The 13406-nt window shown below is 63.8% G+C and overlaps 1 protein-coding gene across 3 annotated transcripts in view; it reads left to right on the top strand.

Annotated features, from left to right (window-relative positions):
- Positions 1-13406, top strand: part of LOC142297124 (low density lipoprotein receptor adapter protein 1-B-like) — a 51518-nt gene that overhangs the window by 15116 nt on the left and 22996 nt on the right. For all 3 annotated transcript variants that reach the window (XM_075341391.1, XM_075341393.1, XM_075341394.1), the window contains exon 2: positions 13201-13343. In XM_075341391.1, the coding sequence (XP_075197506.1) occupies positions 13201-13343 (143 nt within the window). The remainder of the gene's footprint in view (positions 1-13200; positions 13344-13406) is intronic.

Below are 13406 nucleotides of genomic sequence, written 5' to 3' on the forward strand. Positions count from 1 at the left end.
CAGCCGGAGGGGGGAGACGAGTCCAGAGACACCGGAGGGGGGAGACGAGTCCAGAGACACCGCAGCCGGAGGGGGGGAGACGAGTCCAGAGACACCGCAGCCGGAGGGGGGAGACGAGTCCAGAGACACCGCAGCCGGAGGGGGGAGACGAGTCCAGAGACACCGCAGCCGGAGGGGGGAGACGAGTCCAGAGACACCGTGGCCGGAGGGGGAGGGACGAGTCCGGAGATGCCGGAGGGGGGAGAGGAGGCCAGAGACGCCGGAGGGGGAGAAGACGAGTCCGGAGACACCGCAGCCGGAGGGGGGAGACGAGTCCGAAGACACCGCAGCCAGAGGGGGGAGACGAGTCCGGAAACACCGCAGCCGGTGGGGGGGGGGATGAGTCCGGAGATGCCGGAGGGGGGAGAGGAGGCCGGAGATGCCGGAGGGGGGAGAGGAGGCTGGAGACACCAAAGGGGGGGGGGGGAGAGACGAGTCCGGAGACACCGCAGCTGGAGGGGGTGGACGAGTCCGGAGACGCCGGAGGGAGGAGATGAGTCTGGAGACACCGCGGCCGGAGGGGGTGGACGAGTCCGGAGATGCCGGAGGGGGGAGAGGAGGCCGGAGATGCCGGAGGGGGGGGAGACGAGACCGGAGACGCTGGAGGGGGGGAGAGGAGGCCGGAGATGCCGGAGGGGGGAGACGAGACCGGAGATGCCGGAGGGGGGAGACGAGTCCGGAGACGCCAGAGGGGGGAGAGGAGGCCGGAGACGCCAGAGGGGAGGAGACGAGTCCGGAGACACCGCAGCTGGAGGGGGGGGATGAGTCTGGAGACGCCGGAGGGGTGAGAGGAGTCTGGAGACACGGCGGCCGGAGGGGGGGGGACAAATCCGGAGACGCCGGAGGGGGGAGAGGAGGCCGGAGATGCCGTAGGGGGAGACGAGTCCGGAGACACCACAGCCGGAGGGGGGGAGACGAGTCCAGAGACACCGCAGCCGGAGGGGGGAGACGAGTCCAGAGACACCGTGGCCGGAGGGGGAGGGACGAGTCCGGAGATGCCGGAGGGGGGAGAGGAGGCCAGAGACGCCGGAGGGGGAGAAGACGAGTCCGGAGACACCGCAGCCGGAGGGGGGAGACGAGTCCGAAGACACCGCAGCCGGAGGGGGGAGACGAGTCCGGAAACACCGCAGCCGGTGGGGGGAGATGAGTCCGGAGACACTGCAGCCGGAGGGGGGGGGATGAGTCCGGAGATGCCGGAGGGGGGAGAGGAGGCCGGAGATGCCGGATGGGGGAGAGGAGGCTGGAGACACCAGAGGGGGGGGGGGAGACGAGTCCGGAGACACCGCAGCTGGAGGGGGTGGACGAGTCCGGAGACGCCGGAGGGAGGAGATGAGTCTGGAGACACCGCGGCCGGAGGGGGTGGACGAGTCCGGAGACGCCGGAGGGGGGGAGAGGAGGCCGGAGATGCCGGAGGGGGGGGAGACGAGACCGGAGACGCTGGAGGGGGGGAGAGGAGGCCGGAGATGCCGGAGGGGGGGAGACGATGCCGGAGGGGGGAGACGAGTCCGGAGACGCCAGAGGGGGGAGAGGAGGCCGGAGACGCCAGAGGGGGGGGAGACGAGTCCGGAGACACCGCAGCTGGAGGGGGGGATGAGTCCGGAGACGCCGGAGGGGTGAGAGGAGTCTGGAGACACCGCGGCCGGAGGGGGGGGACGAATCCGGAGACGCCGGAGGGGGGAGAGGAGGCCGGAGATGCCGTAGGGGGGAAACGAGACCGGAGATGCCGGAGGGGGGGAGAGGAGGCTGGAGACGCCGGAGGGGGAATCGAGAACGGAGACGCCGGAGGGGGGAGATGAGTCCGGAGACGCCAGAGGGGGGAGAGGAGTCCGGAGACGCCGGAGGGGGGGGACGAGTCCAGAGACACCGGAGGGGGGAGACTAGTCCGGAGACGCCGGAGGGGGGAGACGAGTCCAGAGACACCGCGGCCGGGAGGGGGAGATGAGTCCGGAGAGGGGAGACGAGTCTGGAGACGCCGCGGCCGGAGGGGGGGGGGCGAGTCCAGAGACGCCACGGCCGGAGGGGGGGGACGAGTCCCAAAGACGCCGGAGGGGGTTGACGAGTCCGGAGATGCCGGAGGGGGGAGAGGAGTCTGGAGACACCCCGGCCGGAGGGGGTGGACGAGTCCGGAGACGCCGGAGGGGGGGAGAGCAGGCCGGAAATGCCGTAGGGGGGGGAGACGAGACCGGAGACGCCGGAGGGGGGGATAGGAGGCCAGAGATGCCGGAGGGGGGAGAGGAGTCCTGAGACACCGCGGCCGGAGGTGGGAGACGAGTCCGGAGACACTGCGGCCGGAGGGGGGAGACGAGTCCGGAGACACTGCGGCCGGAGGGGGGGTCCTGCTATGGGCCGGGATTATTACAGAGGAGCTTGCTGGACCTTCCTGATTGAGGATGGATCAGGATCCCCTCCCAAACCTTCTGCCGTGATTAGAAGACACTTTCTTCCATCAGTTGACCACTAATGAGAGAAGAACCAACTGGAGGTCACTGGAGGAGCCGCAGAGATCACAGCTCAAGGGGAGAATCTGTCCACCGGATGACTATTAGCCATAGACTCCACAAATCTGCCCTTTATGGAAGAGTGGAGAGAAGAAAGCCGTGTGGGGAACACAGCGAGCAGTGGTTGATGGTGCTCTGTGCAAAAGAGACCAAAGAAGAACTAGGCTAAATGCAAAACGCTGTGTGTGGCAGAAAATTAACAGTGCACTTCTCCCTGAAAACAACATCCCCACAGTCACACATGGTGGAGGCAGCATCCCGCTGTAGGGAGGCATTTCTTCAGCAGGCACAGGGAAGCTGATCAGAGGTAATGGGAAGATGGATGGAGCTAAAAAATGACAACCCTAGAGGAAAACCTTTTAGAGGCTGTAAAAGATGTGAGACCGGGGCGTAGGTTCATCTTCCAGGGGGACAATGACCCTCAACATCTTGCAGAGCTACAATGAAGGGTTCAGATCAGAGCATATTCCTGTGTGTAAGCGGCCGGAGTCACAGTTCAGACCCAAATCCACCAAGATCATAGACGTCTCCATCCAATCTCATTGAGCGAGAGAAGGGAAAATATCACCTCTAGATGAGCAAAGCTGGAGAGACCCCCAAAAGACAGAGCAAAGGTGGAGAGACAGACCCCAAAAGACATAGTAAGGGGGGTCCTACAAAGTACTGATTCCAGGGTCCACCTGCCAGTGCTCAGACTATACGCCACACACTGCAGAGGTTACAGGGGTGTGGCGTCCGCCTGTCAGTGCTTAGGCCATACACCACGCACTGCAGAGGGTACAGGGGTGGGGGGTCCGCCTGTCAGTGCTTAGACCATACACCACGTACTGCAAAGGTTACAGGGGTGGGGGGTCCACCTGTCAGTGCTCAGACCAAACACCACGCACTGCAGAGGTTACAGGGGTGGAGGGTCTACCTGTCAGTACTCAGACCATACACCACGCACTGCAGAGGTTACAGGGGTGGAGGGTCTACCTGTCAGTTCTCAGACCATACACCGCGCACTGCGGAGGTTACAGGGGTGGGGGGTCCGCCTGTCAGTTCTCAGACTATACACCGCACACTGCAGAGGTTACAGGGGTGGGGGTCCGCCTGTCAGTGCTCAGACCATACACCACACTGCAGAGGATACAGGGGTGGGGGTCCGCCTGTCAGTGCTCAGACCATACACCACGCACTGCAGAGGTTACAGGGGTGGGGGGGTCCGCCTGTCAGTGCTCAGACAATACACCGCACACTGCAGAGGTTACAGGGGTGGGGGGTCCGCCTGTCAGTGCTCAGACCATACACCGCACACTGCAGAGGTTACAGGGGTGGGGGGTCTGCCTATCAGTGCTTAGGCCGTACACCATACACTACAGAGGTTACAGGGGTGTGGGGTCCGCCTGTCAGTGCTCAGACCATACACCGCACACTGCAGAGGTTACAGGTGTGGGGGGGTCCGCCTGTTAGTGCTCAGACCATACACAGCACACTGCAGAGGTTACAGGGGTGGGGGGGTCCACCTGTCAGTGCTTACACCATACACTGCACACTGCAGAGATTACATGGGTGGGGGGTCCGCCTGTCAGTGCTCAGACCATACACCACACACTGCAGAGGTTACAGGGGTGGGGGGGTCCGCCTGTCAGTGCTCAGATCATACACCACACACTGCAGAGGTTACAGGGGTGGAGGGTCCGCCTGTCAGTGCTCAGACCATACACCACACACTGCAGAGGTTACAGGGGTGGGGGGTCCGCCTGTCAGTGCTCAGACCATACACCACACACTGCAGAGGTTACAGGGGTGTGGGGTCCGCCTGTCAGTGCTCAGACCATACACCGCACACTGCAGAGGTTACAGGGGTGGAGGGTCCGCCTGTCAGTGCCACTGCCGGAGGGGGGGAGACGAGTCCAGAGACACCGGAGGGGGGAGACGAGTCCAGAGACACCACAGCCGGAGGGGGGAGACGAGTCCAGAGACACCGCTAGCCGGAGGGGGGAGACGAGTCCAGAGACACCGCAGCCGGAGGGGGGAGACGAGTCCAGAGACACCGCGGCCGGAGGGGGGAGACGAGTCCAGAGACACCGCGGCCGGAAGGGGGGAGACGAGTCCAGAGACACCGCGGCCGAGGGGGGAGACGAGTCCAGAGACACCGCGGCCGGAGGGGGGAGACGAGTCCAGAGACACCGCGGCCGGAGGGGAGAGACGAGTCCAGAGACACCGCGGCCGGAGGGGGGAGACGAGTCCAGAGACGCCGGAGGGGGGAGACGAGTCCAGAGACACCGCAGCCGGAGGGGGGAGACGAGTCCAGAGACACCGCGGTCGGAGGGGGGAGACGAGTCCAGAGACACCGCAGCCGGAGGGGGGAGACGAGTCCAGAGACACCGCAGCCGGAGGGGGGGGAGACGAGTCCGGAGACGCCGGAGGGGGGGAGAGGAGGCCGGAGATGCCAGAGGGGGGAGACGAGTCCAGAGACACCGCGGCCAGAGGGGGGAGCCGAGTCCAGAAACACCGTGGTCGGAGGGGGGGAGACAAGTCCGGAGACACCACAGCCGGAGGGGGGAGACGAGTCCAGAGACGCCGCGGCCAGAGGGGGGGGGACGAGTCCGGAGACGTCGGAGGGGGTGAGACGAGTCCGGAGGGGGGAGAGGAGGCCGGAGACGTCGGAGGGGGGGAGACGAGTCCAGAGACATTGGAGGGGGGGGGCGAGACCGGAGACACCGGAGGGGGGGAGACGAGTCCGGAGACGCCGGAGGGGGGAGAGGAGGCCGGATATGCCGGAGGGGGGAGACGAGTCCAGAGACACCGCGACCTGAGGGGGGAGACACCACAGCCGGAGTGGGGAGACGAGTCCGGAGACACTGGAGGGGGGAGATGAGTCCAGAGACGCCGCGGCCGGAGGGGGGAGACGAGTCCAGAGACACCGCGGCCGGAGGGGGGAGACGAGCCCAGAGACACCGCGGCCGGAGGGGGGAGACGAGTCCAGAGACACCGCATCCGGAGGGGGGAGACGAGTCCAGAGACACAGCCGGAGGGGGGAGACGAGTCCAGATACACCGCAGCCGGAGGGGGGAGACGAGTCCATAGACACCACAGCCGGAGGGGGGAGACGAGTCCAGAGACACCACAGCCGGAGGGGGGAGACAAGACCAGAGACACTGGAGGGGAGAGACGAGTCTGGAGATGCCGCGGCCGAAGGGGGGAAACACCGGAGGGGGGAGACGAGTCCGGAGACACCACAGCCGGAGGGGGGGAGACGAGTCCGGAGACACCACAGCCGGAGGGGGGGAGACGAGTCCAGAGACACCGGAGGGGGGAGACGAGTCCGGAGACGCCGGAGGGGGGAGAGGAGGCCGGAGATGCCAGAGGGGGGAGACGAGTCCAGAGACACCGCGGCCAGAGGTGGGAGACGAGTCCGGAAACACCGGCGGTCGGAGGGGGGAGACAAGTCCGGAGACACCACAGCCGGAGGGGGGAGACGAGTCCAGAGACACTGGAGGGGGGAGATGAGTCCAGAGACACCACTGCCGGAGGGGGGAGACGAGTCCAGAGACACCGGAGGGGGGAGACGAGTCCAGAGACACCACAGCCGGAGGGGGGAGACGAGTCCAGAAACACCGCAGCCTGAGGGGGGAGACGAGTCCAGAGACACCGCAGCCGGAGGGGGGAGACGAGTCCAGAGACACCGCAGCCGGAGGGGGGGAGACGAGTCCAGAGACACCGCAGCCGGAGAGGAGAGACGAGTCCAGAGGACACCGCGGCCGGAGAGGGGAGACGAGTCCAGAGACACCGCGGCCGGAGGGGGGAGACGAGTCCAGAGACGCCGGAGGGGGGAGACGAGTCCAGAGACACCGCAGGCCGGAGGGGGGAGACGAGTCCAGAGACACCGCAGCCGGAGGGGGGGAGACGAGTCCAGAGACACCGCAGCCGGAGGGGGGGAGACGAGTCCAGAGACACCGCAGCCGGAGGGGGGAGACGAGTCCAGAGACACCGCAGCCGGAGGGGGGAGACGAGTCCGGAGACGCCGGAGGGGGGAGAGGAGGCCGGAGATGCCAGAGGGGGGAGACGAGTCCAGAGACACCGCGGCCAGAGGGGGGAGCCGAGTCCAGAAACACCGCGGTTGGAGGGGGGAGACAAGTCCGGAGACACCACAGCCGGAGGGGGGAGACGAGTCCAGAGACACTGGAGGGGGGAGATGAGTCCAGAGACGCTGCGGCCGGAGGGGGGGGGACGAGTCCGGAGATGTCGGAGGGGGGAGATGAGTCCGGAGGGGGGAGAGGAGGCCGGAGACGTCGGAGGGGGGGAGACGAGTCCAGAGACATCGGAGGGGGGGGGACGAGACCAGAGACACCGGAGGGGGAGACGAGTCCGGAGACGCCGGAGGGGGGAGAGGAGGCCGGATATGCCGGAGGGGGGAAACGAGTCCAGAGACACCGCGGCCTGAGGGGGGAGACTAGTCCGGAGACACCACAGCCGGAGTGGGGAGACGAGTCCGGAGACACTGGAGGGGGGAGATGAGTCCAGAGACACCGCAGCCGGAGGCGGGAGACGAGTCCAGAGACACCGCAGCCGGAGGCGGGAGACGAGTCCAGAGACACCACAGCCGGAGGGGGGAGACGAGTCCAGAGACACCGCAGCCGGAGGGGGGAGACGAGTCCATAGACACCACAGCCGGAGGGGGGAGACGAGTCCAGAGACACCACAGCCGGAGGGGGGAGACAAGACTAGAGACACCGGAGGGGAGAGACGAGTCTGGAGACGCCGGAGGGGGGAGAGGAGGCCGGAGATGCCAGAGGGGGGAGACGAGTCCAGAGACACCGCAGCCGGAGGGGGGAGACGAGTCCATAGACACCACAGCCGGAGGGGGGAGACGAGTCCAGAGACACCACAGCCGGAGGGGGGAGACAAGACCAGAGACACCGGAGGGGGGAGACGAGTCCGGAGACACCACAGCCGGAGGGGGGAGACGAGTCCGGAGACACCACAGCCGGAGGGGGGAGACGAGTCCAGAGACACCGGAGGGGGGAGACGAGTCCGGAGACGCCGGAGGGGGGAGAGGAGGCCGGAGATGCCAGAGGGGGGAGACGAGTCCAGAGACACCACGTCCGGAGAGGGGAGACGAGTCTGGAGACGCCGCGGCCGGAGGGGGGGGACGAGTCCAGAGACACCGGAGGGGGGAGACGAGTCCGGAGACGCCACGGCCGGAGGGGGAGGGACGAGTCCGGAGATGCCGGAGGGGGGAGAGGAGGCCAGAGACGCCGGAGGGGGGGAAGACGAGTCCGGAGACACCGCAGCCGGAGGGGGGAGACGAGTCCGGAAACACCGCAGCCGGAGGGGGGAGATGAGTCCGGAGACACTGCAGACGGAGGGGGGGGGATGAGTCCGGAGATGCCGGAGGGGGGAGAGGAGGCCGGAGATGCCGGAGGGGGGAGAGGAGGCTGGAGACGCCAGAGGGGGGGGAGACGAGTCCGGAGACACCGCAGCCTGAGGGGGTGGACGAGTCCGGAGACGCCGGAGGGGGGAGATGAGTCTGGAGACACCGCGGCCGGAGGGGGTGGACGAGTCCGGAGACGCCGGAGGGGGGAGAGGAGGCCGGAGATGCCGTAGGGGGGGGAGACGAGACCGGAGACGCTGGAGGGGGGGGAGAGGAGGCCGGAGATGCCGGAGGGGGGAGACGAGACCGGAGACGCCGGAGGGGGGAGACGAGTCCGGAGACGCCAGAGGGGGGAGAGGAGGCCGGAGACGCCAGAGGGGGGGAGACGAGTCCGGAGACACCGCAGCTGGAGGGGGGGATGAGTCCAGAGACGCCGGAGGGGTGAGAGGGAGTCTGGAGACACTTCGGCCGGAGGGGGGGGGGACGAATCCGGAGACGCCGGAGGGGGGAGAGGAGGCCGGAGATGCCGTGGGGGGGAGACGAGTCCGGAGATGCCGGAGGGGGGGAGAGGAGGCCGGAGACGCCGGAGGGGGGAATCGAGAACGGAGACGCCGGAGGGGGGAGACGAGTCCGGAGACGCCAGAGGGGGGGAGAGGAGGCCGGAGACGCCAGAGGGGGGGAGATGAGTCCAGAGACACCGCGGCCGGAGGGGGGAGATGAGTCCGGAGACACCACGTCCGGAGAGGGGAGACGAGTCTGGAGACGCCGCGGCCGGAGGGGGGGGGCGAGTCCAGAGACGCCACGGCCGGAGGGGGGGGACGAGTCCAAAGACGCCGGAGGGGGTTGACGAGTCCGAAGATGCCGGAGGGGGGATAGGAGTCTGGAGACATCGCGGCCGGAGGGGGGGGACGAATCCGGAGACGCCAGAGGGGGGAGAGGAGGCCGGAGATGCCGTAGGGGGGGAGACGAGTCCGGAGATGCCGGAGGGGGGGAGAGGAGGCCGGAGACGCCGGAGGGGGGAATCGAGAACGGAGACGCCGGAGGGGGGAGACGAGTCCGGAGACGCCAGAGGGGGGAGAGGAGGCCGGAGACGCCAGAGGGGGGGAGATGAGTCCGGAGACGCCGGAGGGGGGGGGACGAGTCCAGAGACACCGGAGGGGGGAGACGAGTCCGGAGACGCCGGAGGGGGGAGACGAGTCCAGAGACACCGCGGCCGGAGGGGGGAGATGAGTCCGGAGACACCACGTCCGGAGAGGGGAGACGAGTCTGGAGACGCCGCGGCCGGAGGGGGGGGGGGCGAGTCCAGAGACGCCACGGCCGGAGGGGGGGGACGAGTCCAAAGACGCCGGAGGGGGTTGACGAGTCCGGAGATGCCGGAGGAGGGAGAGGACTCTGGAGACACCCCGGCCGGAGGGGGTGGACGAGTCCGGAGACGCCAGAGGGGGGAGAGCAGGCCGGAAATGCCGTAGGGGGGGAGACGAGACCGGAGACGCCGGAGGGGGGGATAGGAGGCCAGAGATGCCGGAGGGGGGAGAGGAGTCCTGAGACACCGCGGCCGGAGGGGGGAGACGAGTCCGGAGACACTGCGGCCGGAGGGGGGAGACGAGTCCGGAGACACTGCGGCCGGAGGGGGGGTCCTGCTATGGGCCGGGATTTTTACAGAGGAGCTTGCTGGACCTTCCTGATTGAGGATGGATCAGGATCCCCTCCCAAACCTTCTGCCGTGATTAGAAGACACTTTCTTCCATCAGTTGACCACAAATGAGAGAAGAACCAACTGGAGGTCACTGGAGGAGCCGCAGAGATCACAGCTCAAGGGGAGAATCTGTCCACCGGATGACTATTAGCCATAGACTCCACAAATCTGCCCTTTATGGAAGAGTGGAGAGAAGAAAGCCGTGTGGGGAACACAGCGAGCAGTGGTTGATGGTGCTCTGTGCAAAAGAGACCAAAGAAGAACTAGGCTAAATGCAAAACGCTGTGTGTGGTAGAAAATTAACAGTGCACTTCTCCCTGAAAACAACATCCCCACAGTCACACATGGTGGAGGCAGCATCCCGCTGTAGGGAGGCATTTCTTCAGCAGGCAGCTGATCAGAGGTAATGGGAAGATGGATGGAGCTAAAAACATGACAACCCTAGAGGAAAACCTTTTAGAGGCTGTAAAAGATGTGAGACCGGGGCGTAGGTTCATCTTCCAGGGGGACAATGACCCTCAACATCTTGTAGAGCTACAATGAAGGGTTCAGATCAGAGCATATTCCTGTGTGTAAGCGGCCGAGTCACAGTCCAGACCCAAATCCACCGAGATCATAGACGTCTCCATCCAATCTCATTGAGCGAGAGAAGGGAAAATATCACCTCTAGATGAGCAAAGCTGGAGAGACCCCCAAAAGACAGAGCAAAGGTGGAGAGACAGACCCCAAAAGACATAGTAAGGGGGTCCTACAAAGTACTGATTCCAGGGTCCGCCTGTCAGTGCTCAGACTATACGCCACACACTGCAGAGAGGTTACAGGGGTGTGGCGTCCGCCTGTCAGTGCTTAGGCCATACACCACGCACTGCAGAGGGTACAGGGGTGGGGGGTCCGCCTGTCAGTGCTTAGACCATACACCACGCACTGCATAGGTTACAGGGGTGGGGGGTCCACCTGTCAGTGCTCAGACCATACACCACGCACTGCGGAGGTTACAGGGGTGGAGGGTCTACCTGTCAGTACTCAGACCATACACCACGCACTGCAGAGGTTACAGGGGTGGAGGGTCTACCTGTCAGTACTCAGACCATACACCACGCACTGCAGAGGTTACAGGGGTGGGGGGTCCGCCTGTCAGTGCTCAGACCATACACCACACACTGCAGAGGTTACAGGGGTGGGGGGTCCGCCTGTCAGTGCTCAGACCATACACCACGCACTGCAGAGGTTACAGGGGTGGGGGGTCCGCCTGTTAGTACTCAGACCATACACCACACACTGCAGAGGTTACAGGGGTGGGGGGTCCGCCTGTTAGTACTCAGACCATACACCACACACTGCAGAGGTTACAGGGGTGGGGGGTCCGCCTGTCAGTACTCAGACCATACACCACACACTGCAGAGGTTACAGGGGTGGGGGGTCTGCCTGTCAGTGCTCAGACCATACACCACACACTGCAGAGGTTACAGGGGTGGGGGGTCCGCCTGTCAGTGCTCAGACCATACACCACACACTGCAGAGGTTACAGGGGTGGGGGGTCCGCCTGTCAGTGCTCAGACCATACACCACACACTGCAGAGGTTACAGGGGTGGGGGGTCTGCCTGTCAGTGCTCAGACCATACACCACACACTGCAGAGGTTACAGGGGTGGGGGGTCTGCCTGTCAGTACTCAGACCATACACCACACACTGCAGAGGTTACAGGGGTGGGGGGTCCGCCTGTCAGTGCTCAGACCATACACCACACACTGCAGAGGTTACAGGGGTGGGGGGTCTGCCTGTCAGTACTCAGACCATACACCACACACTGCAGAGGTTACAGGGGTGGGGGGTCTGCCTGTCAGTGCTCAGACCATACACCATACACTGCAGAGGTTACAGGGGTGGAGGGTCCGCCTGTCAGTGCTCAGACCATACACCACACACTGCAGAGGTTACAGGGGTGGGGTCCGCCTGTCAGTGCTCAGACCATACACCACACACTGCAGAGGTTACAGGGGTGGGGGTCCGCCTGTCAGTGCTCAGACCATACTTCGCAAACCGCATCATATTGCTCTGCATGGCTGGTTTCCCAGAGGAAAGCCTCTTCTAAAGTTGATGCACACGAAAGCTGCAAACAGCTGGCTGAAGACGACCAGACTAAGGGGTACTTGGTTCGGCTAGCGATGTCGAGCGCGATAGCACCCGCCACCGTCGCACATGAGATATCTGGTGATCGCTGCCGTAGCGAGCATTATCGCTACGGCAGCTTCACACGCACATACCTTGTTGGCGACGTCGCTGTGACCGCCGAACAATCCCTCCTTCAAGGGGGAGGTGCGTTCGGTGTCACCGCGACGTCACTAAGCGGCCAGCCAATAGAAGCGGAGGGGCGGAGATGAGCGGGACGTAACATCCCGCCCACCTCCTTCCCTCCTCATTTCTGCTGGAGGCAGGTAAGGAGAGGTTCGTTGTTCCTGCGGTGTCACACACAGCGATGTGCGCTGCTGCAGGAACGAGGAACAACATCGTACCTACAGCTGGAGCGACATTATGAAAATGATTGACGTGACACAGATCAGTGATTTTTGACTGTTTTGCGCTTGTCCATCGTTGCTCCTAGGATTTACACATTGCGATGCCGCTACCGGCGCCGGATGTGCGTCGCAACAACTGTGACCCCGACGATATATCGGTAGCGATGTCGCAACGTGTAATGTACCCCTTAGGACATGGATCACTGGAACCGTCCTGTGTCTGATGAGACCAAGATAAACTTATTTGGTTCAGATGGTGTCAGCGCCTGTGACTGCGCCAGGTGAGGAGCACAAAGACAAGTTTGTCCTGCCTACAGGCAGGCATGGTGGTGGAGGGTCATGGTTTGGGGCTGCATGAGTGCTGCTGCCTGTGGGGAGCTACAGATCATCGGGGGAACCATGAATGTCAACATGTCCTGTGACACTGAAGCAGAGCAAGATCCCCTCTCTTCATATTTCACCATGATAACGACCCCAAAGACCACCACTACCTCACTAAAGAAACTGAGGGTGAAGGTGTTGGACCTGGCTGGGCATCTCCAGACCTAAACCCTATGGAGCATCTGTGGGGCCTCCTCAGACAGAAGGTGGAGGAGCACAAAGTTTGTAACATCCACCAGCTCTAGGATGTGCTAATGGAGGATAAAGAAGATCCAGCGGCTCCTGTGAAGATCTAGTGACCGCCAAGCCCAAGAGCAGTAAGCCATGCTGGAAAATAATGGTGCAAATACAAGCTGCGCACAGACGCTGTACATTGTATACAAGCTGCGCACTGACGCTGTACATTGTATCACAGGGTCAGATCTGCAGCGCTGTCCCAGGAGAAGATAGAATACAATATACCTAGAAGTGTGAGGGGTGTACTGACTTTTGTACTGACTGTATATATACATACTATTTACTAGGAGAGTAACAGAGGAGAGGTATAATAGACACTCGCGCTCCACTTCTTCATTTTCCACCCACTCCTGGTTTAGTCTACAAATACTGATATAAAATACTAACAATCCTGAAGGTGTGAACATGGCCTTGCAGTGCACGGCTTTCCCTCAGTTATGTCCTCCTGTTATCAGCCTCCTTCCTTTTTTAGAGCTCCCTGATACGTGGACGGACTCGCGGGACGCGCTGCTGGAGGGGGTTTCCTTTCATCTGAAGTACCTGGGCCTGACTCTGGTGGAGAAACCCAAAGGTGAAGACATGGCCGCCGCTGCCATCCGCCGCATCATCACCATGGTAACCGTCTGCCGAGTTGTCATCTGTACATGAAAAGGGGCATGGATCTTAGTAGACTGGCGG

Source organism: Anomaloglossus baeobatrachus, chromosome 3 (genome assembly GCF_048569485.1).
Source record: "Anomaloglossus baeobatrachus isolate aAnoBae1 chromosome 3, aAnoBae1.hap1, whole genome shotgun sequence".
NCBI classification, from domain to species: domain Eukaryota; kingdom Metazoa; phylum Chordata; class Amphibia; order Anura; family Aromobatidae; genus Anomaloglossus; species Anomaloglossus baeobatrachus.